The 22,956-nt window shown below is 41.5% G+C and overlaps 1 protein-coding gene across 1 annotated transcript in view; it reads left to right on the forward strand.

Annotated features, from left to right (window-relative positions):
- The window catches only part of CMBL (carboxymethylenebutenolidase homolog), a 104,963-nt gene extending 82,447 nt beyond the window's left edge, over positions 1-22,516 (forward strand). The window contains exon 6 of the mRNA XM_053714509.1: positions 21,633-22,516. Coding sequence (XP_053570484.1) covers positions 21,633-21,815 — 183 coding nt within the window. The 3' untranslated portion in view covers positions 21,816-22,516. The remainder of the gene's footprint in view (positions 1-21,632) is intronic.
- The last annotated feature ends 440 nt before the right edge of the window (positions 22,517-22,956 follow it).

Raw genomic sequence — 22,956 nt, forward strand, 5'->3', positions numbered from 1 at the left:
TAGACCCTGGACAGCATTTATCCACCAATCAGCAAGCAGAACCCATGTTGTGAACCAAAAATGGGCCGGCTTCTAAAGTTACATTCTTGCTTTTCAAATAAAGATAGCAAGAGAATGAAGAAAAAGATCATAGGAGTACATTAGGAATTTGCTAAAAATTACATGCTCTATCTGAATTATGAAAGATAAAATTTGGGTTAAGTGTCCTTTTTAAAACAATATCCTTTTCCTCTTTGACAGTAGCCATGCAAATGTTTTTAAAGGGACACTGAACCCAAAATTTCTCTTTCATGATTCAGATAGAGCATGCAATTTCCATATAAAGGGGAGGAGAGTCCACGGCTTCATTCATTACTGTTGGGAATTAAGAACCTGGCCACCAGGAGGAGGCAAAGACACACCCCAGCCAAAGGCTTAAATACCTCCCCCACTTCCCTCATTCCCCAGTCATTCTTTGCCTTTCATCACAGGAGGACAGCAGAGAAGTGCCGAAGATCGGAGTTGTCTCTTATGGAGGGTAGTACTCTTCGCATTGGGACTGGAGTTTTAAGTAGTCGTGTCAGCCTCTCAGTGAGAGCCTGGGTGAAAGTTAGAGTCCGTAGATGCAGGGAGAGTCTTTCTGTGAAACCATCCCAACTCATATTAACAGCTCCACAAGCAATCAGCGTTGACGAGTATCGCTGCCTGCTTTTTACACTCAAGTCCATGTCAAGAGCGAGGCTACTAACCTGTCACACTTGAAGGGTTGTGTTCCTGTTCCACGGCGTAGATTCTGGTAAGACAGGGTCACAGTGTGACGCCTCTTATCTTTAAAGGGACACTGAACCCAAATTTTTTCTTTCGTGATTCAGACAGAGCATGCAATTTTAAGCAACTTTCTAATGTACTCCTATTATCAATTTTCTTTGTTCTCTTGCTATCTTTATTTGAAATATAAGACATCTAAGCTTTTTTATTAGTTCAGAGCTATGGACAGCACTTTTTTATTGGAGTATGAATTTATCCACCAATCAGCAAGAACAACCCAGGTTGTTTACCAAAAATGGGCCAGCATCTAAACTTACATTCTTGCATTTCAAATAAAGATACCAAAAGAATTAAGAAAATTTGATAATAGGAGTAAATTAGAAAGTTGCTTAAAATTTCATGCTCTATCTAAACCACAAAAGAAAAAATTTGGGTTCAGTGTCCCTTTAAAGAATCAAGGGTTAATATTCCTAGAAGGGGAATTATTGAACGGGCGGGGGTTTATACATGATATTGTTTATTGTGTCATTGCTGCTTTATGTGCGAGATGTGGCTCTGGCAATGTGTGGAACTTTCAGGTGACTTACGGGAGTATTGCGTGGCCCTTTTTTGGCGTGTTTTCTCCTTAGGCAGGGGCGGTCCTGCCAGGCATTCCATGTGACCGGGTGTGGCTATCTCTCTTCCTCTGTTGATCAGCGGCGCAGGAGACGAAACGGTTTCTGTAGTCCTGGCCATTGGAGGTTATAAAGGTGCCTATTTATTAAGTTAATCTAGTCCGTAATAACAGTGCAAGCTATGGAGGACTCTCCCTCTTTAACAAGGTCTCATTCCTGTGTTTATTGTGAGGAGGTTCTCGTAGAACAGCCTGCTCAACTATGTTCCACATGCCTTAATAAAGTTACGACATCTAAAAGTACGTCCACCTATGAGGGTTCCCCGTCCCATCAGGTGCGTTCCCTGCATTCATCTCCAATTGCACATGCAGCGCCCCAGGGTCCAACCATTACTCCTGCGGGAGAGATTTGTTAACTGTCAGATTTTGTGGATAAACTGCAAACGGCAGTATCGAAAGTGATCCATGCCTTACCATGTTCTGCTAAGCGCAAGCATAGGGCGAATCATGGCGGCCCGACCCAGGGGTTGTCTATGCCTATGGAAATATCAGAGGCGTTAAACGATGACGAGACCCATTCCGACTCTTCAGAATAGGCCCCCTTCTGGGTCGGGGGCCATGTCATCTAAACCTCCAGCTGTGGAGGTTTAGATGACACTTTAGCTGTGACTTTAGGTTTAGGATAGAGAATTTGCGCTTTTTGCTGAAGCAAGTGCTTGCTACTCTGGAGGTTCTGGAACTGAAGCTTCCGATGGAACCTGCAATTCCTAAGCTTGATATGGTATATGAGGACAGGGTGGTGCCTCAGGCCTTCCCGGTTCCTGTTAAGATGGCTAATTTTATTAAGAATGAATGGGAGCGATTAGGTTCTTCCTTTTCCCCTTCTTCTTCCTTTAAGAAACTGTTCCCCGTTCCGGACTCTCAGCTTGAGCTGTGGGGTACTGTCCCTAAGGTGGATGGTGCTATCTCTATGCTCGCGAAGCAGACAACTATTGGAACTTATGGAAGTCACTATTCCCCTCGAGGATAACCCATGGATAAAAAGTTGAAAAAACATGTTAAGGAAGATGTTTCAACACACAGGGTTTGTTTTTCAACTGGCAGCGGCCGTAGCCATGGTTGCTGGAGCTGTGACATATTGGTGTGAAACCCTGTGTGAAATGGATGAGTGGGAGACTTCCATTGACGAGATACAGGATAAGATTAAGGCGCTGAAGGTCGCCAATTCTTTCATCTGTGATGCCAATATACAAATTATTTGCCTGAACGCTAAGGTGTCAGGTTTTTCAGTTTTAGCTTGCAGGGCTCTGTGGCTAAATTCTTGGTCTGCGGACATGACCTCTAAATCGAGGCTGTTGCCCCGCCTTTTCAAGATAATAATTTGGTTCTCAGTTGGATTCTATTATTTCCACTATTACTGGGGGAAGGGAGTTATTTTGCCCCAGGATAAAAAATATAAGGGTAAAGCTAGAGCTTCTAATCGGTTTTGTTCCTTTCATCAAAATAGAGAACAGAAAACCACTCCTTCCCCTAAAGACTCTGGCTCCAATTGAAAGCCATCTTCGAGTTGGAATAAATCCAAGCCTTTTAAGAAACCAAAACCAGCCCCAAAACTGCATGAAGGTGCGGCCCTCAATCCAGTTCTACTGGTGGGGGGCAGATTTAAATTATTTCAAGATGTTTGGGTAGGTTCCATTCAGGATAATTGGATTCAGAATATTGTCTCTCAAGGGTATCTAATAGGTTTCAGAATAAGATCTCCTGTGAGAAGGTTTTTTTCTCTCTCATATTCCAACAAATCCTGTGAAAGCTCAGGCCTTTCTGAAGTGTGTTTTTAGATCTGGAGCTTTCAGGGAAAATTGTACCAGTTCCACTTCTGGAACAGGGTTTGGGTTTTTTTTTTTTTTTTTGTTTTTTTTTTTTATCTTTGTTGGTATTTATTAAGTTTTCATAAAGAAAATAAACAATACAACCAATTAGAACTCTCAGGTTCAAATAAATTCAAATACAGATTTTATATTGCATACATTGATCTTATGTTAATTGTCCAAAAATGTAGCTGGGTAGGTCTCTTGATTGCTAAAAGGCTATCTCTGTTAGCTTCATGTATGAATCTGGAGTTTGTTTCAACATGTGGAGGCTTCAGTAAGAACATAGTTATGGTGATGAGAGTCAGCAGTGAGAAGATACCAAACAAACATGTATGTATAACAGTATTACAAAACAAAACTACAATAACAAAAGTCACCAAGGATTAGTGATAGCCCTAAACTGTGAAACCCCTGTGACACTCTCCCGTTGCTGTTTTATTACACAATGTCCTTAATACATATAAAGGATTACATATGCTGTGCATTCAGATCTACTCCCATGTTCTAAGTGGCGTATAAATATTGCTCCCAGAGAAAGAGCATGTCATAATAAAAAGGCAGTTGACCTGTTTGAAATAATGGAGTCTTTCTAAGATAAGTGTGTTTTTTTATTGATGCTGACCATTCAGCTAGGGTTGGAATATAGGTAGACTTCCATTTTGTTGGTATGAGGCGTTTAGCAGAATTTATCATTATCTGATATAGGCCCCTTCTGATTTTTACAGGGTATATCCATGTTTGCATTAAAGAGGATCCTTTCTGGTGTGATATCTAAGTGTAAACCAATTACTTTGCACGTTTGATTGTGGATTTCTTCCCAGAAGGGACGTATGATGTCACACCCCCACCATATATGCCACATAGTGCCCTCCTGACCACAACCCCTCTAGCACTTGCCATTGGCATTAGGAAACATATGTTTTAATTTATTTGGAGTTAAATACCATCTGGTAAAGATTTTCGTGTTAGTTTCTAGGGCTGCTGCCGATTTGGCTGATCTGGCAGTCGTTTTGAACTAGTACGATCAAAGTTTAGTAGAGATTGGTCTATTCATTTCTTTTTCCCACTTTGGGGCAGAATTAGGGAGTGGAGGTAAATAAGACCTAAGGGCACTTCCATACATCAAATAAATTACCCTTTTCGGGTGTTGCTGCATAATGCATACATTTTCAAATGGGTTAAGTCTTCGCAGCATGTCAGACTTTAGTTTGTGGGAGAGTATGTAATGCCTAACCTGATGATATAGCAGCCATGAGTTGAAATGTGTTAGTCCTTTATCAACTAGGGTCTGCCTCGTCGCTAAATTCCCCTTCTCTACTAACTCATGGATGGGGAGGTAATTTGACATGCTTGGGGATTGATAAAACTCTCTTGATTCTCTATGGGAAATTCTTTGTTCAGGATGAGGGTGGTCAGAGGGGAGTAAGGGGTGGATATTAAGGGAAATTTATCACGTATGTTGATCCAGTCCAACCAAACTGCCTTTATGCATGGATATGGATCTAGTAAGGACCGAGGCAACTTTTGGGGGGACAAGCAAAGCCTCCCAATATGAGGGGTAAGTAATAACTGTGCTTCCAGGTGGATACTTCTCTTATGGAAGTCATGTCCCTGTCTGCACCACTCTATAACTTTGCTCAATGATATTGCCCACTTATAGACCTGAAGGTTAGTAACCCCCAGGCCTCCCTCCTCTCTACTTGCATATGTTGTGTTCTTAGCTAGTCTAGGTGGTTTGCGATGCCAGATATAAGCATTTAAGATGTTCTGTAACTTATCAATATCTATACCCGCACTTGGAATTGGGAGTGCTTGCATTACATATAAGGCTTTTGGTAATAGCATAATTTTAACAGCTGCTATTCTTCCCAGCCATGAGATATGTTTGGGTAGCCAAGATGAAGTGAGGGTACAGAACTCTTCCTGAAGACGACCGTAATTTAATTTGCGTAGATTTTCTGTATTGGAGGTGATAAAAAATACCTAAATATTTCAATGCCTTTTCTTGTATTTTAAACGGAAAGTTTTGTTTAATTATAGCAAGGTCAGTATCGTCTAAATTAATAGGATAGATTTCGGATTTTAGGTTATTTACTAAAAAAAAATTGATACTGCCCCATATCTTTCCAGTTCAATTTGTACTGCTGGGATGGTGGATAATGGCGATGTCAGAGTCATCAGGACATCATCCGCAAACATTGCTAGTTTATATACCTGGTCCCCAATAGTGATTCCTTCTATGTGCTGATTATTACGTATATTTATAGCTAGGGGTTCTAGAGATAATATGAATAAGAGCGGGGAAAGGGGGCAACCCTACTTTGTGCCATTACGAATTTCAAAGGGTTCTGAGAGGGTGCCATTAACTTTCACTTGTGCGGTAGGATTGGAATATAGGGCCCAAATTTGGTTAATGAGTTTTGTGGGGAAGCCAAATTTATGGAGGGTGACTTGTAGGGATGTCATATCCAAGCGATCAAACGCATTTTCCATGTCTGTTGAAAGGTATATGGAGGAAATTTTAGCATTTTTAATATAATCTAGGAGATTGAGTTCTTTTCCTATGTTATCCTTGGCTTCCCTCCTTGGGACAAACCCAACCTGGTCGCAGTGTACCAGGTTCGGTAAAAATTTGTTTATTCTATTGGCCAATATCTTTGCGTAAATTTTCGCATCCACATTGAGTAGTGAAATAGACTTAAAGTTAGCTGGCTTTTCTGGAGGTTTACCTGGTTTTGGAAGAACCGAAATATGCGCCTGGAGCATTGTATCCGGGAATAAGTTTATATCTGAGATATAGTTAAATAAGGTCATTAAATGAGGGGTCAATTGGGCAGCAAATGTTTTATAATATCGATTAGAGAACCCATCCGGGCCTGGGGCTTTATCATTTTTTAAGTCTTTAATAGTGTTTATTATTTCAGCACTTGTGATAGGATTTTCTAAGCTTTCAGCCTCCTCCAGCTTTAATGTAGGTAAAGGGATATTGTTTAGGTATGTCTCACAATTCAATTTATGTATGGCCGTTGATCTCTTAGGAAAGAGATTATATAACTTATGGTAGAATGAGTGAAAGGATTTACCTATGGATTTTGTGTCCTCTATCTGTTCCCCTTGCTTGGATGTGAGGGAGTGGATATACGTTTTTAGTCTCTGCTTCTTTAATGCCCTAGTTAACATCTTACCCGCTTTATTCCCTTCTCCATAGTATTTCTGTTTCAGAAATAACTGATGGTTTTTGGGATTCGATTTGAAGATAAGCGTTTAATTTATCACGTTTTTCATTTAAATTGGCCAAAAGAGATGAATCTGAAGGGTTGAGTTTCAGCAGAAAGTCCGCTTCTGTAACTTCTTGAGCCAGCTTGATATATATGCTAGTGCTTTGTTTATGGGCTTTCATTTTAATAAACTCCCCACGGATATAGGCCTTGTGGGCTTCCCATATCAGGGTAATTTTGGTGTCAGGAGTATTATTTATTGTGAAATATGTGTCTAGTTGCGTCTTGAGCTTTTCTATTAGAAGTGGATCTAGTAGCAAAGAGTCATCCAATCTCCATGTGAAAGATTTTAATGGGATCGATGGCCATTGCATTTTACACTACCATAGAATGATCGGACCATGAGGAGTGTTTGATATTAATTTGCTTTACTAAAGATAGGGCCATGTGGTCCACTAAGATATAGTCTAGTCTGGAGTAGCTTCTATGCGGGTTGGAGAAAAAGGTATAATCCCTAGTATGTGGGGGTGTGTATCTCCACGCATCGTGGAGAGTAAGAGTTTTAAAATTTTGCCAGATATTTCGAAGAGCTTTTTGGTGTGTATGAATGTGTGGTCTACTTCAGGGACTAGGGCGATATTCAGGTCTCCTGTAACTATAGGGGGGCCTTTAACTATGTCCATGATTTTATTAGTGATGCAGGATATGAAGGCTTCTTGGCCTGAATTTGGGGCATAAACATTTATTAATGTTATTGGTTTTCCAAACAGCAGGCCTATGATTCCTAAGTATCTTCCTTCTCTGTCCCTGTCTATTTGAAGAAGTTTGAAAGATAGTGATTTATGTACCAAAATACTAACTCCATTTATCTTTTTTTTTTCTCATTTGTGCTGTGATAATGTTGTGGAAAGTGTGTGGAATAGTACCTTGGTATCTTATGTGCTTTAAAATGGGTTTCCTGTAACATTAATATCTTTCCTCCTTTCTTCCGGAGGTCCTGTATGCCTAGTGCTCTTTTATTAGGACAGTTAAATCCCTTCACATTTTGAGTTAGTATATGGATATTTTGGGGAGTAAAGGTAGTCATCTTAATTATCTTAGGATGGATTCAACATATATTGCAGACTTTACAGCATGGGAGAGCGCTACTACAGGGATGTCTAACATGAAATACATTTTTTACATTTTTCCTTGGAAAACAAAACCAAACACAAAGAAAATAAACATAACCGAATTTAAAACGTGTGGTACACAACTGGTGTGCACATGAACATGTGATAGAACAATTCTGAAAATAGGCGAGAATATCCCCTTCAAGCAATGTTATTGGCCTGAAGATAAACAATTTTACATAAGCGGGTTTCAGTGAATGGGGGTCAGAATTGGCCTATCAGAGTTTCCCATCATATTCCATAGGCATAAAACATTTATGACATTAGATATTAATAATATACAGCAAAGACTTATTGAGAGAAGAGAGAGCAACGAATTATAAACCTTAACATAACATTTATGCATGACCCCTTGCAGGGTATATTACCGTCCCTCAGTCACAGGCTTGGTTTTCTTAACTTCCCCTTGAGAAGGCTTCTTTGCTGGAGTCCTCTGCCACTCGGACCTTTGAGGAAGAGGTGGTGGTTGTATTCTCTCTTTTGCAAGGCTGTGCTGAGAGGAGGCTTGTGGGGAGGGAGGTGTAATTTCCAAGTCCTTTCAGACTCTTCCAATGTCTTCTGGCGTATTGCACACCCATCTTCTTCCTTTCCACACGATCTGAAGGTGGAAGGGATGTCCCCACCTGTAGGGAATGTTGTGCTGTCGCAATTTGGTTGTGAGTGGCCGGAGATCCCTCCTCTTCTGTAAGGTCCTTGGGGTGAGATCTTCAAAAAGTTGAAAGGTAACTGTTCTGAATGTGATTTGGTTTTTTTTCCCAGGCTTTCTTCGTGATGTTCTCTTTAGTCGGGTAACTGGACACCCTAACTATAACGTCCCTTGGAGGCTGATCCCCTAATGGTTTGGCCCGTAGTGCCCTATGGAATCTGTCCAAGGCTATGGTTACTTCTGCATCCTCTTCTGTCAGATAGGAAAAAGGCCCTGCAGATAATCTTCCAGAGCAGCAGGAGCAATTGTCTCGGGGATTCCCCTCACCCTGATGTTATTGCGGCGACTTCTGTTTTCCAAGTCATCAACTTTATTCTCCAGTTGTAGAATAATTTCTTCTTGTTGTGACATCTGAGTCTGGAAGGATGTGAGGATAATATTGAGTAGGTCAGAGTCTCCCTCCAGCTTTTCGACCCTCTGGCCCACATCTGCAAGGTCCCTCTTAATTTCTGAGATTTCTTCCCTGATGCACTGTTTAACCTGGCATACTAGATCAGAAAAGTCTTTTTTGCACGGTAGTGATTTTAGGAGTGCCCTTGGTGTATATATATATAGCAGTATCCAAGGTGTCATCTTCTGACTCTGAGGATGGTGAAGAGTCTCTGGGATTTGAGTCCGGAGGTTTTTTTTGTGCCCTTGAGGGTGTTTCCATATGTTTAAAAAAGTCATTCACTGAGGGTGTGGTAGGCGGTTGCTTTTTGCCTTGTTTGTCCATTTTGTTCCCTTTTTTAGGAGACCTATTTCTAGGTTTTACCCAACTGTATACTGGGAACGAGGAAGCTAAGTGGCCACGGGTATGTATCAGTGCCCACACAAGTTATGCTGTACTCTCTTTATGCAGATAAGTCATGAAGGGGTGATTCAATAGTTGCTTTTTTGTTTAAACATGTTTTGATCCTGCCCATGAACCAGACATAAAAGATGTGTCACGTGGATCAGACAGGGTCATATTTGCAATGGCCAGGCTATTCAATTCCTTCTGCCAGATATGTAGTTGCAGGATTTTTGTTGTGCCCTCAGTGGAGTGCTCATAAGCAGTGTCCACAGTGTTTTATACTTTCGGTTAGCAAGTGCTAATATCAATATCAGGCTCATAGGTAGTCCCTGATGCCAAGCTCATAGCTGTGGCTAACAACTTTTATTGTATTTAGGGTCTCAACATTTATAAAACGAGGTTAACAGGCCCATATCCTTGCAGATTCCTTTTGTTGCACTAAAACCGCTATGTGCTGCATTCCCTGTGTATTGATACAGGCGGTTCTAAGTCCCTAATGGCTAGCAGAGTATATCAGTGTCACTTAAAATCAGAGGCATCCGTAACTTACAGCCTGCAGGAATGTCCTTAGTGGTCAGGGCCCCATGTTCCGGGCTGCTCATAGACCACCCACGTGGCATGCTCCGGTCACTTCATGAAGGTCTCTCTCAGTGATTGCGGAGTAGAATTCCCCCGCTGTAAATCGGCTCTATACCCCGCTGCTGCCCACTCTTAAAATCAGCTGATTTGTAGCCTAAGGAGCTCCGATGTTTACAGTATTCCCATTAGGGTTCCAGGAGCTCACTCGCGTGCAGCCGTCTCCATCGAGCGCTGGCTCCGCCCATTCAGCAAGGTCATTACATGTCATCAATAGACTTACAGGATGCATATCCTCACATTCTGATTCATCCAGACAACTATCGGTTTCTGAGATTCTCTTTTCTAGACAAGCATTACCAATTTGTCGTTCTTCCATTTGGCCTAGCAACAGCTCCAAGAATCTTTTCCAAGGTTCTAGGTGCCCTTCTATCTGTAATCAGAGAGCAGGGTGTTGCAGTGTTTCCTTATTTGGACGATATCTTGGTACTGGCTCAATCTTTTCATTTAGCAGAATCTCACACAAATCAACTTGTGTTGTTTCTTCAAAAACATGGTTGGAGGATCAATTTACCAAAGAGTTTCTTGATTCCTCAGACAAGGGTCACCTTTTAGGTTTCCAGATAGATTAACTGTCTATGGCTTTGTCTTTAACAGTCAAGAGACAAATTACATTGGTTTCTGCCTGTCAAAACCTTCAGTCTCAATCATTCCCTTCAGTGGCTATGTGCATGGAAGTTTTAGGTCTCATGACTGTAGCATCGGACGTGATCCTCTTTGCTTGTTTTCATATAAGACCTCTGTAGCTTTGCATGCTGAATCAATGGGGCAGGGATTATACTCGGATATCACAATTGATAATCTTAAATTCCAACACTCAACTCTCTCTGACTTGGTGGTTAAACCATCACCTTATTGTTCAAGGGACCTCCTTTGTTCGTCATTCCTGGACTGTGATTTCAACAGATGCAAATCTCACAGGTTGGGGAGCTGTCTGGGGGTCTCCCAGCACAAGGGGTTTGGAATCCTCAAGAGGCGAGGTTACCAATCAATATTTTAGAACTCTGTGCTATTTTCAGGGCTCTTCAGGCTTGGCCTCTACTAAAGAGAGAATCATTCATTCGTTTTCAGACAGACAATATCACAACTGTGGCATATGTCAATCATCAGGGTGGGACTCGCAGTACTTTAGCGATGAAAGAAGTATCTCTAATACTTTCTTGGGCAGAATTAAACTCCTGTCTAATTTCTGCAATACATATCCCGGGTGTAGACAATTGGGAAGCGGATTATCTCAGCCTTCAGACTTTACACCCAGGGGAGTGGTCTCTCCATCCAGATGTATTTTGTCAGATTGAAGAGATGTGAGGTCTTCGAGAAGTAGATCTCATGGTGTCCTATCTAAACAAGAAACTTCCCAGGTATTTTTCCAGGTCCAGGGATCCTCAGGCGGAGATGGTAGATGCATTAGCAGTTCCTTGGCCATACCAACCTGCCTCTAGTTCTTCTTCCAAGGGTGATATCCAAGATCATAATGGAACAATCGCATGTGTTTCTGATAGCACCAGCATGGCCTCAAAAATTTTGGTTTGCAAATCTTGTCCGGATGTCAAGTTGCCAACCTTGGCCACTTTCTGTAAGACCAGACCTTCTGTCTCAAGGGCCGTTTTTCAATCAGGATCTCAAATTGCTAAATTTGAAGTTATGGAAATTGAATGCTTAGTAATAGAGGTTTCTCTGACTCGGTGATTAATACTATGCTATAGGCTCGTAAGTCTGTTTCAAGGAAGATTTATTATCGGGTTTGGAAATACCTATATTTCATGGTGTTCTTCTCATAAATTCTCTTGGCATTCTTTTAGAATTCCTAGAATTTTACAGTTTCTTCAGGATGGTTTGGATAAAGGTTTGTCTGCAAGTACTTTGAAGGGACAAATCTCTGCCCTTTCTGTTTTGTTTCATAGAAAGATTGCTAAGCTTCCTGATATTCACTGTTTTGTTCAGGCTTTGGTTCGTATCAAGCCTGTTATTAAATCAATCTCTCCTCCTTGGAGTCTTAATTTGGTTTTGAAGGCTTTGCAGGCTCCTCCTTCTGAGCCTATGCATTCTTTGGATATTAAACTACTTTATTGGAAAATGTTGTTCTTTTTGGCTATCTCTTCAGCTAGAAGAGTTTCTGAATTGTCTGCTCTCTTGTGAGTCTACTTTTATGATTTTTCCATCAGGATAAGGCTTTTTTGCGGACTTTGATTAAATTTCTTCCTATGGTTGTGAATTCTAACAACATTAGTAGGGAAATTGTTGTTCCTTCCGTGTGTCCTAATCCTAAGAATACTCTTGAAAGATCTCTACATTCTTTGGATGTTGGAAAAGCTTTGAAATATTATGTTGAAGCTACTAAAGATTTCAGGAAGACTTCTAGTCTATTTGTTGGTTTTTCTGGTCCTATGAAAGGTCAGAAAGCCTCTGCCATTTCTTTGGCATCTTGGTTAAAGCTTTTGATTCACAAGGCTTATTTGGAGGTGGGGCAATCTCCACCTCTGAGAATTACAGCTCATTCTACTAGATCAGTCGCCACTTCTTGGGCTTTTAAGAATGAAGCTTTTTTTTCTTGTAATTTATGTGAAATTTATGAAAAGACTTTCAGCGGAATTAGCTGTTTTTATTTTATCCCTCCCTCTCTAGTGACTCTTCTGTGGTCTTCCACATCTTGGGTATTTCTATCCCATACGTCACAAGCTCATGGACTCTTGCCAATTACATGAAAGAAAACATAATTTATGTAAGAGCTTACCTGATGAATTAATTTCTTTCATATTGGCAAGAGTCCATCAGGCCCACACTTTTTATGGTGGTTATGATTTTTGTATAAAGCAGAATTATTCCAATTCCTTATTTTTGATGCTTTCGCTCCTTTCTTATCACCCCACTTCTTGGCTATTCGTTAAACTGAATTGTGGGTGTGGTGAGGGGTGTATTTATAGGAATTTTGAGGTTTGGGAAACTTTGCCCCTCCTGGTAGGATTGTATATCCCATACGTCACTAGCTCATGGACTCTTGCTAATTTGAAAGAAATTAATTTATCAGTAAGTTTCCCCCTGTATTTGTCTGTAAATTTTTGTGTCTTATCGTATTGTTTCTCCACTGTACTGTTATCCTTGTACCCATGGGCAGCGCTGTGGAATCTGTCGGCGCTTTATAAATAAAGAATAATAATAATAATTAAAAACATAATTTATGTATTTTGTGCGGACAAGGCCCAACGCCAGCAGCCCGCAGAGCAAGAAGCCCGCCGAGACAAAATCGGCATGAGGGGGCAGCCCCCGACAGGTCTCCAGACCAAGTAGGGAGCAGATTATCTCTCTTCTCAGAAGCCTGGTTACAGGACGTGCAGGACCCTTGGGTTCTGGAGGTTGTCGCCCAAGGTTACAGGATAGGGTTCAGTTCCCATCCGCCCAGGGGCAGATTCCGCCTGTCAAACCTGTCTTCAAGACCAGAAAAGAGAGAGGCCTTTCTAGAGTGTGTGAGGGATCTCTTCTCTCTCTGTGTCATCGTACCAGTACTCCAAGCAGAAAGGGGTCTAGGGTAGTATTCAAATCTTTTTATGGTTCCAAAGAAGGAGGGCACGGTCCACATGATTCTGAACCTAAAGTGTTTAAACAAGTGTCTGAGTGTTCCATCGTTCAAAATGGAAACAATCAGATCTATTCTGCCCCTAGTTCAAGAGGGACAATTCATGACAACTATAGACTTGAAGGACGCTTCATGTGCCAATTCACAGGGACCTCTTCAAGTTCCTAAGATTTGCGTTTCTGGACCAACACTTCCAGTTTGTGGCCCTCCCCTTTGGTTTGACGACGGCCCCGAAAGTCTTCACAAAGGTTTTGGGGGCGCTACTTGCAGTGGCCAGAGACATTTCTGTGGTGCCCTATCTGGACAAAATCCTAGTCCAGGCGCCGTTGCTCAGTCTCACAGAGGATCATTCGGGGACTCTTCTTCTTTTGCGCCAATCTCACGGTTAGAAGATCAACTCAGGAAAGAGTTCCTGGGCATGATAATACTCTATGTCCATGAAAATATTTCTCACAGACCATCGACGCAGGAAGATTGCATCCTCTTGTCTAGCCCTTCAGTCCTCCTCAAGCCCCTCGGTGGCTCAGTGTATGAAGGTGATCGGACTCATGGTTTCCAGCATAGACGTCAGCAGATATCCATGGATGTTTGGACTCGGATCTCCCTCTCTTGGTGGATCCGTCTGGACCATTTGTCCATGGGGAAATCCTTTTTGAGACTGTCCTGGGAGATCGTGACCACGGACGCGAGTCTGGCAGGATGGGGAGCTGTTTGGGGTGCCAGGATGGCACAAGGAAAATGGACCCGGGAGGAGTCTCTCCTTCTGATAAATATTCTGGAACTCCGAGCAATGTACAATGCTCTGAAGGCATGGCCTCCTCTGGGGTCGTTCAGCTTCATCAGATTCCAGACTGACAACATTACCTTGGTGGCTTACATCAATCATCAGGGGGGTACGAGGAGCTCTCTAGCCATGAGGGAGGTGTCTTGTATCTTGGAGTGGGCAGAGTCCCACAGCTGCTCGCTCTCAGCGATTCACATTTCAGGTGTGGACAACTGGGAAGCAGATTTTCTCAGCAGGCAATCCTTCCATCCAGGGGAATGGTCTCTCCACCCGAAGTGTTTGCAGAGATTTGTCTCAGGTGGGGATCGCCGGAGAAAGATCTCATGGCGTCCAGACTCAATTGCAAGCTACCCCGATACGGGTCGAGGTCTAGGGATCCCCAGGCTGAGCTGATAGATGCCTTGGCGATGCCTTGGGGGTTTAGCATAGCTTACATTTTTCCACCGTTACCACTTCTACCTCGTGTAATGGCACAGATCAAACAGGAGCAAGATTCAGTCATTCTGATTGCTCCATCGTGGCCGCGGAGGACGTGGTTTGCGGATCTGGTGGGGATGTCATCCTCTCCGCCGTGGCTACCCTGTCGCAGGGATCTGCTGGAACAAGGTCCTTTTCAACATCAAAATCTCGATTCTCTGAGGCTGACTGCGTGGAGATTGAACGCCTAGTCTTGGCCAAGAGAGGTTTTTCTGAAAGTGTGATTAATTCGCTAATTCAGGCAAGGAAGCCAGTCACTCGTCGCATCTACCATAAGCTGTGGAGGACTTACTTGTCCTGGTGTGAGAAGCATAGATATCCTTGGCATAAGGTGAAAGTGTCCAGGATTCTGTCCTTCTGTTTGGAGAAGGGTCTTGCCGCCAGTTCCTTAAAGGGACAGATTTCGCCATTATTAGTCTTGTTGCATAGACTCGCTGAGCTCCCTGACATACAATCTTTTGTTCAGGCTCTGTCTAGAATCAGGCCTTTCTTTAGACAGTCTGCTCCCCTATGGAGCTTAAACTTAGTCCTTAAGGTATTGCAGAAGTTTCCGTTTGAGCCTATGCACTCCAATGAAATTAAGATTCGGTCCTGGAAGGTTCTTTTCCTGTTGCATCGGCACGCAGAGTATCTGAACTGGCTGCCTTACAATGTGAACATCCTTATCTGGTTTTCTTTTGCATGATGTACCGAGTCCATGGATTCATCCTAACTTGTGGGATATTGTCCTTCCTTACAGGAAGTAGCAAAGAGAGCACCACAGCAGAGCTGTCTATATAGCTCCCCCTTAACTCCACCCCCCAGTCATTCTCTTTGCTGGCTCTAAGCAGGAAGAGTAAAGAGAAGAGGTGTTACACTGTTTTATTTTATCTTCAATTAAGTGTTTGTTATTTTTAAATGGTACCGGTGTGTACTATTTACTCTCAGGCAGGACATAGATGAAGATTTCTTCCTGGAGGATGATGATCTTAGCATTTGTAACTAAGGTCCACTGCTGTTACCACAGAAGCTTAGAAGTACAGGAAAACTTCAGTGTGAGGAACGCAATGAGGTATGTTCAGTCTTATTTTCTACAGAGACTGTGTTAACTCAGAAAGGCTGACAGTGTCCCCATTAGGGGAAGGGGAAGCAGTAATCCTAGTGTTATCAGAGGTGTTTTTACTAGCTTGCATAAAGGGTTCATTTTTTGTGGGCACTCAGTTTGTTATGTGGATTTGGGACAAACGTTTTTGTGTCTGGAGTAACGTTTTATGGGACATTTGCTTGAGGGTTCTTTGGGGTTGTTTATAACCCACATGGCTTTCAGGCAGGGTTTGTTAGTTTTGTGTAGGCCCCAGCAACATCGAGTGAGGTGGGCAGGGCCTACATTTACAAGCAGCAAGCAACTTCTCCTGAGGTCCTGATAGTCTTCTGAGGGACTAATTGAAGCTTTAAACCCCATATTATCGCTTCCTAAGGGCAGGTAGGGCCACAGCAGAGCTGTGGCAAGGTGCTTTAGGGTTTTTTTAACCGGTTTTAGACATTTATCAATCCGTTTTTTTCATTTGGGGGTCTATTGCTTTGTTACTTGTGGTGCAATCCTTTTAAAGCTTAGTGGGTGTACTGTTAAAATTTCAGAAAAATTGAAGCAATTTTAACCTGTTTTGCAGTTTGTGTATGCCTTTTTTTCTCTTAAAGGCACAGTACCGTTTTTGCAAATTGTGTTTTTTTTTTATTAAATAAAGTGTTTTCCAAGCTTGCTTGCTTTATTACTGGTCTGTTAAACATGTCTGACACTGAGGAAACTCATTGTTCAAATTTGTTTAGAAGCCATTGTGGAACCCCCTCTTAGAATGTGTCCCACTTGTACTGATATGTCTATAAATTGCAAACAGCATTAGATGATTCTCAGACAGAAGGAAATCAGGTTTTGCCATCTAGTTCTCCCCGAGTGTTACAACCAGTAACGCCCGCACAAGCGACGCCAAGTACTTCTAGTGCGTCTAATTCTTTCACCTTGCAAGATATGGCTTCAGTTATGAATAGTACCCTCATAGAGGTTTTATCTAAGCTGCCTGGGTTGCAAGGGAAGCGCAGTAGCTCTGGGTTAAGAACAAATGCTGAGCCTTCCGACGCTTTAGAAGCCGTATCCGATATTCCCTCACAATGTTCTGAAGTAGGGATGAGGGATTTGCTGTCTGAGGGAGAGATTTCCGATTCAGGAAAGATGTTCTCTCAGACAGATTCAGATATGACGGCATTTAAATTTAAGCTAGAGCACCTCCGCTTATTGCTCAGGGAGGTTTTAGCTACTCTGGATGATTGTGACCCTATTGTAGTTCCAGAGAAATTGTGTAAAATGGACAAATATTTAGAGGTTCCTGTTTACACTGATGTGTTTCCGGTCCCTAAGAGGATTTCGGACATTGTTACTAAGGAGTGGGATAAACCAGGTATTCCGTTCTCTCCCCCTCTTGTTTTTAAGAAAATGTTTCCCATTTCTGACACCATAAAGGACTCATGGCAGACGGTCTCTAAGGTGGAGGGAGCTATTTCTACCCTGGCTAAGCGTACAACTATACCTATTGAAGACAGTTGTGCTTTCATTGATCCTATGGATAAAAAATTAGAGGGTCTCCTAAAGAAAATTTTTGTTCAGATGGATTTTGGACAGAATTAAGGCTCTTAAGTTGGCTAATTCTTTTATTACAGACGCCGCTTTTCATCTTGCTAAATTAGCGGCTAAGAATTCAGGTTTTGCCATTTTAGCGCGTAGAGCGTTATGGCTTAAGTCCTGGTCAGCTGATGTGTCATCTAAATCTAAGCTTTTGTCCATCCCTTTCAAAGGTAAGACCCTATTCGGGCCTGCATTGAAAGAGATCATTTCAGACATTACTGGAGGGAAGGGTCATACCCTCCCTCAGGATAAGTCAAATAAGACAAGGACCAAACAAAATCATTTTCGTTCCTTTCAAAACTTCAAGAGTGGTCCCACTTCCTCTTCCCCTGCTGCATAGCAATCTCAATCCAAGCCAACCTGGAGACCTAATCAGGCTTGGAACAAGGGTAAACAGGCCAAAAAGCCTGCTGCTGCCACTAAGTCAGCATGAAGGGGTAGCCCCCGATCCGGGACCGGATCTAGTTGGGGACAGACTCTCTCTCTTTGCTCAGGCCTGGGCAAGAAACGTTCAGGATTCCTGGGCAGTAAAAATTGTAACCCAAGGATACCTTCTAGATTTCAAGGATTCCCCTCCAAGGGGGAGGTTCCATCTTTCTCAATTGTCTGTAAACCCGACAAAAAGAGAGGCGTTCTTACGCTATGTAGAAGACCTTTTTACCATGGGAGTGATCTGCCAAGTTCCAAAAGCAGAACAGGGGCAGGGGTTCTACTCCAATCTGTTTATAGTTCCCAAAAAGGAGGGAACCTTCAGACAAATTCTGCATCTCAAGATCCTAAACCAATTCCTAAGAGTTCCATCTTTCAAGATGGAGACCATTCGGACTATCTTACCATTGATCCAGGAGGGTCAATATATGACCACCGTGGATTTAAAGGATGCGTATCTGCACATTCCTATCCACAAAGATCATCACCAGTTCCTCAGGTTCGCCTTTCTGGACAAGCATTATCAGTTTGTGGCTCTTCCTTTCGGGTTGGCCACGGCGCCGCAAATCTTCACGAAGGTGCTAGGGTCCCTTCTGGCGGTTCTAAGGCCACGGTGCATAGCAGTGGCGCCTTATCTAGACGAAGTTCTAATTCAAGCGTTGTCCTTCCAACTAGCCAAGTCTCACACGGACTTAGTGTTGGCCTTTCTAAGATCTCACGGGTGGAAAGTGAACGTAAAAAAGAGTTCTCTTTCCACCCTCACAAGAGTTTCATTTCTAGGGACTCTGATAGACTCGGTGGACATGAAAATATTTCTGACGGAGGTCAGGAAATCAAAGATTTTGTCCACCTGCCGAGCTCTTCATTCCATTCCTTGGCCGTCAGTGGCTCAGTGTATGGAGGTAATCGGACTAATGGTAGCGGCAATGGACATAGTTCCGTTTGCTCGCTTGCATCTCAGACCACTGCAACTATGCATGCTCAATCAGTGGAATGAAGATTATGTGGATTTATCTCCTCAGATAAATCTGGATCAAGAGACCAGAGATTCCATTCAAGCATCCAAATCTAATTTCTCTGCAACTGACTGCTTGGAGATTGAACGCTTGATTCTATCAAAGCGGGGTTTCTCTGAGTCAGTCATAAATACCTTGATTCAGGCTCGAAAGCCTGTTACCAGGAAAATTTATCATAAGATATGGCATAAATATCTTTTTTGGTGCGAATCCAAAGGCTTCTCCTGGAGTAAAATCAGGATTCCTAGGATTTTGTCTTTTCTCCAAGAGGGATTGGAGAAAGGAATATCAGCTAGTTCCCTAAAGGGACAGATATCTGCTCTGTCTATTTTGTTGCACAAGCGTCTGGCAGATGTTCCAGACGTTCAGGCTTTTTGTCAGGCTTTAGTTAGAATTAAGCCTGTGTTTAACCCTATTGCTCCGCCATGGAGTCTAAATTTAGTTCTTAGAGTTCTTCAGGGGGTTCCGTTTGAACCCATGCATTCCATAGATATTAAGCTTTTATCTTGGAAAGTTTTGTTCCTAGTTGCTATCTCTTCAGCTTGAAGAGTTTCTGAACTATCTGCATTACAATGTGACTCTCCTTATCTTGTGTTCCATGCTGATAAGGTGGTTTTGCGTACCAAGCCTGGGTTCCTACCTAAGGTTGTTACTAACAGGAATATCAATCAAAAAATTGTTGTTCCTTCTCTGTGTCCTAATCCTTCTTGTAAGAAGGAACGTCTGTTGCACAACTTGGACGTGGTTCGTGCTTTGAAATTTTATTTGCAGGCAACCACAAGATTTTCGTCAAACATCTTCTTTGTTTTTTGTCTATTCTGGAAAGCGAAGGCTACGGCGACTTCTCTTTCCTTTTGGCTGAAAAGCATCATCCGTTTGGCTTATGAGACTGCTGGACAGCAGCCTCCTGAAAGGATTACAGCTCATTCTACTAGAGCAGTAGCTTCCACATGGGCTTTTAAAAATGATGCTTCTGTTGAACAGATTTGTAAGGCTGCGACTTGGTCGTCGCTTCATACCTTTTCAAAATTTTATAAATTTGATACTTTTGCTTCTTGGGAGGCTATCTTTGGGAGAAAGGTTTTGCAAGCAGTGGCGCCTTCCGTTTAGGTTCCTGTCTTGTCCCTCCCTTCATCTGTGTCCTAAAGCTTTGGTATTGGTATCCCACAAGTTAGGATGAATCCGTGGACTCGGTACATCATGCAAAAGAAAACAACATTTATGCTTACCTGATAAATTTCTTTCTTTTGCAATGTACCGAGTCTATGGCCCGCCATGTCTATTCAAGACAGATAGTACTTTTTTATGTAAACTTCATTCACCTCTGCACCTTATAGTTTCTCCTTTTCTGCCTTGGCCTTCGGTCGAATGACTGGGGGGTGGAGTTAAGGGGGGAGCTATATAGATAGCTCTGCTGTGGTGCTCTCTTTGCTACTTCCTGTCAGGAAGGACAATATCCCACAAGTTAGGATGAATCCGTGGACTCAGTACATCGCAAAAGAAATTTATCAGGTAAGCATAAATTTTGTTTTTCATGAGGATAAGGCTGTGCTTCGCATTGGTTTGGGGTTTCTTCTTAAGGTGGTGTCTAACCGTAACATCAATCATGAAATAGTTGTTCCTTCTTTATGTCCTAACCCCCCTTCTTCTAAGGAGAGGTTACTTCATAACCTGGATGTGGTTCGTGCCTTAAAGTTCAGGCTACAAAGGATTTCAGACAGTCTACATCTCTTTTTGTGTTGTATTCAGGGAAGCGCAAGGGGCAGAAAGCCTCCTCTACTTCTTTATCCTTTTGGTTGAGGAGCTTGATTTGCTTGGCCTATGAGACAATGGGAAATAAGCCTCCTCAAAGGATCACTGCTCATTCAACTAGAGCTGTGGCCTCATCTTGGGCCTTTAAAGAATGAGGCCTCTATGGAGCAAATTTGTAAGGTGGCTACCTGGTCCACCTTACACATTTTTACAAAGTTTTACAAATTTGACGTTTTTACTTCTGCAGAATCTGTTTTTGTGAGAGAGGTTTTTCAGGCTGTGGTGCCCTCAGACTAGGGTCCGCCTTTTACCCTCCCAGTTTCATTCAGTGTCTAGAGGTTGGGTACATGTTCCCAACAGTAATGAATGAAGCTGTGGACTCTCCTCCCCTTTAGATGGAAAACATAAATTATGCTTACCTGATAATTTCATTTCCATTGAGGGGAGGAGAGTCCATGGCTCCCGCCTGTATCTCCGATGGGCAGACCTAAATTTAGTTAATCTTCCAGCTCCATTTATACCCTGATATTTCTCTTACTGTTCCTTGTTCCCTCTGCAGAATGACTGGGGGATGAGGGAAGTGGGGGAGGTATTTAAGCTTTTGGCTGGGGTGTCTTTGCCGCCTCCTGGTGGCCAGGTTCTTTATTCCCAACAGTAATGAATAAAGCTGTGGACTCTCCTCCCCTCGATGGAAATGAAATTATCAGGTAAGCATAATTTATGTTTTTAAGCAACTTTCTAATTTACTCCTATTATCACATTCTTCATTCTCTTGGTATCTTTATTTGAAAAGCAAGAATGTAAGTTTAGATGCGGCCCATTTTTGGTGAACAACCTGGGTTGTTTTTGCCGATTGGTGGATAAATTCACCCACCAATAAACAAGTGCTGTCCAGGGTCTGAAACAAATATGGGCCGGCTCCTTAGCTTAGATGCCTTTTTCAAATAAAGATAAGAGAACAAAGAAAAATTGATAATAGGAGTCATTTAGAAAGTTGCTTACAATTGCATGCTCTATCTAAATCATGAAAGAAAAAATTTGGGTTCAGTGTCCCTTTAATACTTACTAATGCAGCAAGTATAATTTGTTTCCTAAAAAATATTTAGTGTGAATAAAAAGTACAAACAGATGCAATTGTGATAGAATTATGTAAAATTGGTACTGCATTTGAATTGCATAACAATTCGGTTACTGTTTGTCTTGCAGGTAGCCATACTGGAACAAAAGCTAAAAGAACACGCCAAGGTTGATTACAGAGTGGAAATCTTTCCGAAGCAGACCCACGGATTTGTACACAGGAAAAATGAAAATATTAATCCTGAAGATAAACCGTCTATAGAAAAGGCAAGAAGAGAAATGATAGAATGGTTACACAAATACATCAATTAACAGTGAATTTTAATTAGGCTGACCATATTGCCGCTTTAAGAAGGAACACATATGAAAAATACATATGTGAGGGTTCTTATACAAAACCATTTCTTTAAACAGCCCTGACATATGTATTTTTCATATGTGTCCCTTTTTAAAGCGGCAATATGGTCAGCCTAATTTTAATACATTTAATAAATCCATGAGTTCATAGAACAAAAATTTGTTTGCAGCAACAACAAAAAAAAAATTTAAAAAAAATTGTCACTTTTCTTTGTGATTTATTTTCTTAAAAATATTTTTAAGTGCTTGGCATACACATATTGCTTTTCTAACAATTAAAAAAGCTTATACCTCAGAACGAAATAAAAAACAGAAGGTCCATGGAAACTTATGTATTACATAAAAATTCTTGGTTTTGTTCTTATACTTCATATGTGAACACTTTCATTATGATTGTAATCCTATTTGTATCAATTTACTTTTAATTGTATATTGTACCTACTCAAGTTATAATAAAGCTGGATTTATAATAAAAAAAAAAACTCACCACCCATGGACACATCTGCTGTCACAATATTGGTTTCTATGACCGTTCCTGCTTAATAATCTAAATTATTTGTGACATTTTACTAACATTGTAGTAAATCTAATAAATACATAGTATTGTTGAGCCTTTAAACCACATTAAAAATAAAAACTTAATGTGTTTACTTTTATATTCATATTGCTTGACGTTTTCAACACTCTCCATGCTTTATTTTGGTACCCCACTTATAGACTTCTTGAGTCCTTTTTTTTTTCTGTTAGATATGGAAAAACAAAATTATATAATACTCCATTTTTATTTATTGATAAGTATATATCAGCAATTAAACGCCACACTACACAATATCAGCACACAAAATACATTTTTCAACGGTTATTTTTTTTATTTTAATTTTATTTTTTAGCAAAATTTGCATTGTTTTACAGTCCAACCTTAAAAAAAGCTTCTTATCACTTCTTCTGAGGACAGATGTAAATGATATACAGCAGTGATCATAGAATCAGCTCCTCTGGAGAGTGGAAAACTATTTTTAGTGTGTAAATACAAGAAGCTTAAGCAAAATAAATAAAGTACGCTGCAAAGATTTTTTTGGCTACTCATAATAATTGA

The sequence above is a fragment of the Bombina bombina genome, chromosome 5 (genome assembly GCF_027579735.1).
Source record: "Bombina bombina isolate aBomBom1 chromosome 5, aBomBom1.pri, whole genome shotgun sequence".
Taxonomy (NCBI): Eukaryota; Metazoa; Chordata; class Amphibia; order Anura; family Bombinatoridae; genus Bombina; species Bombina bombina.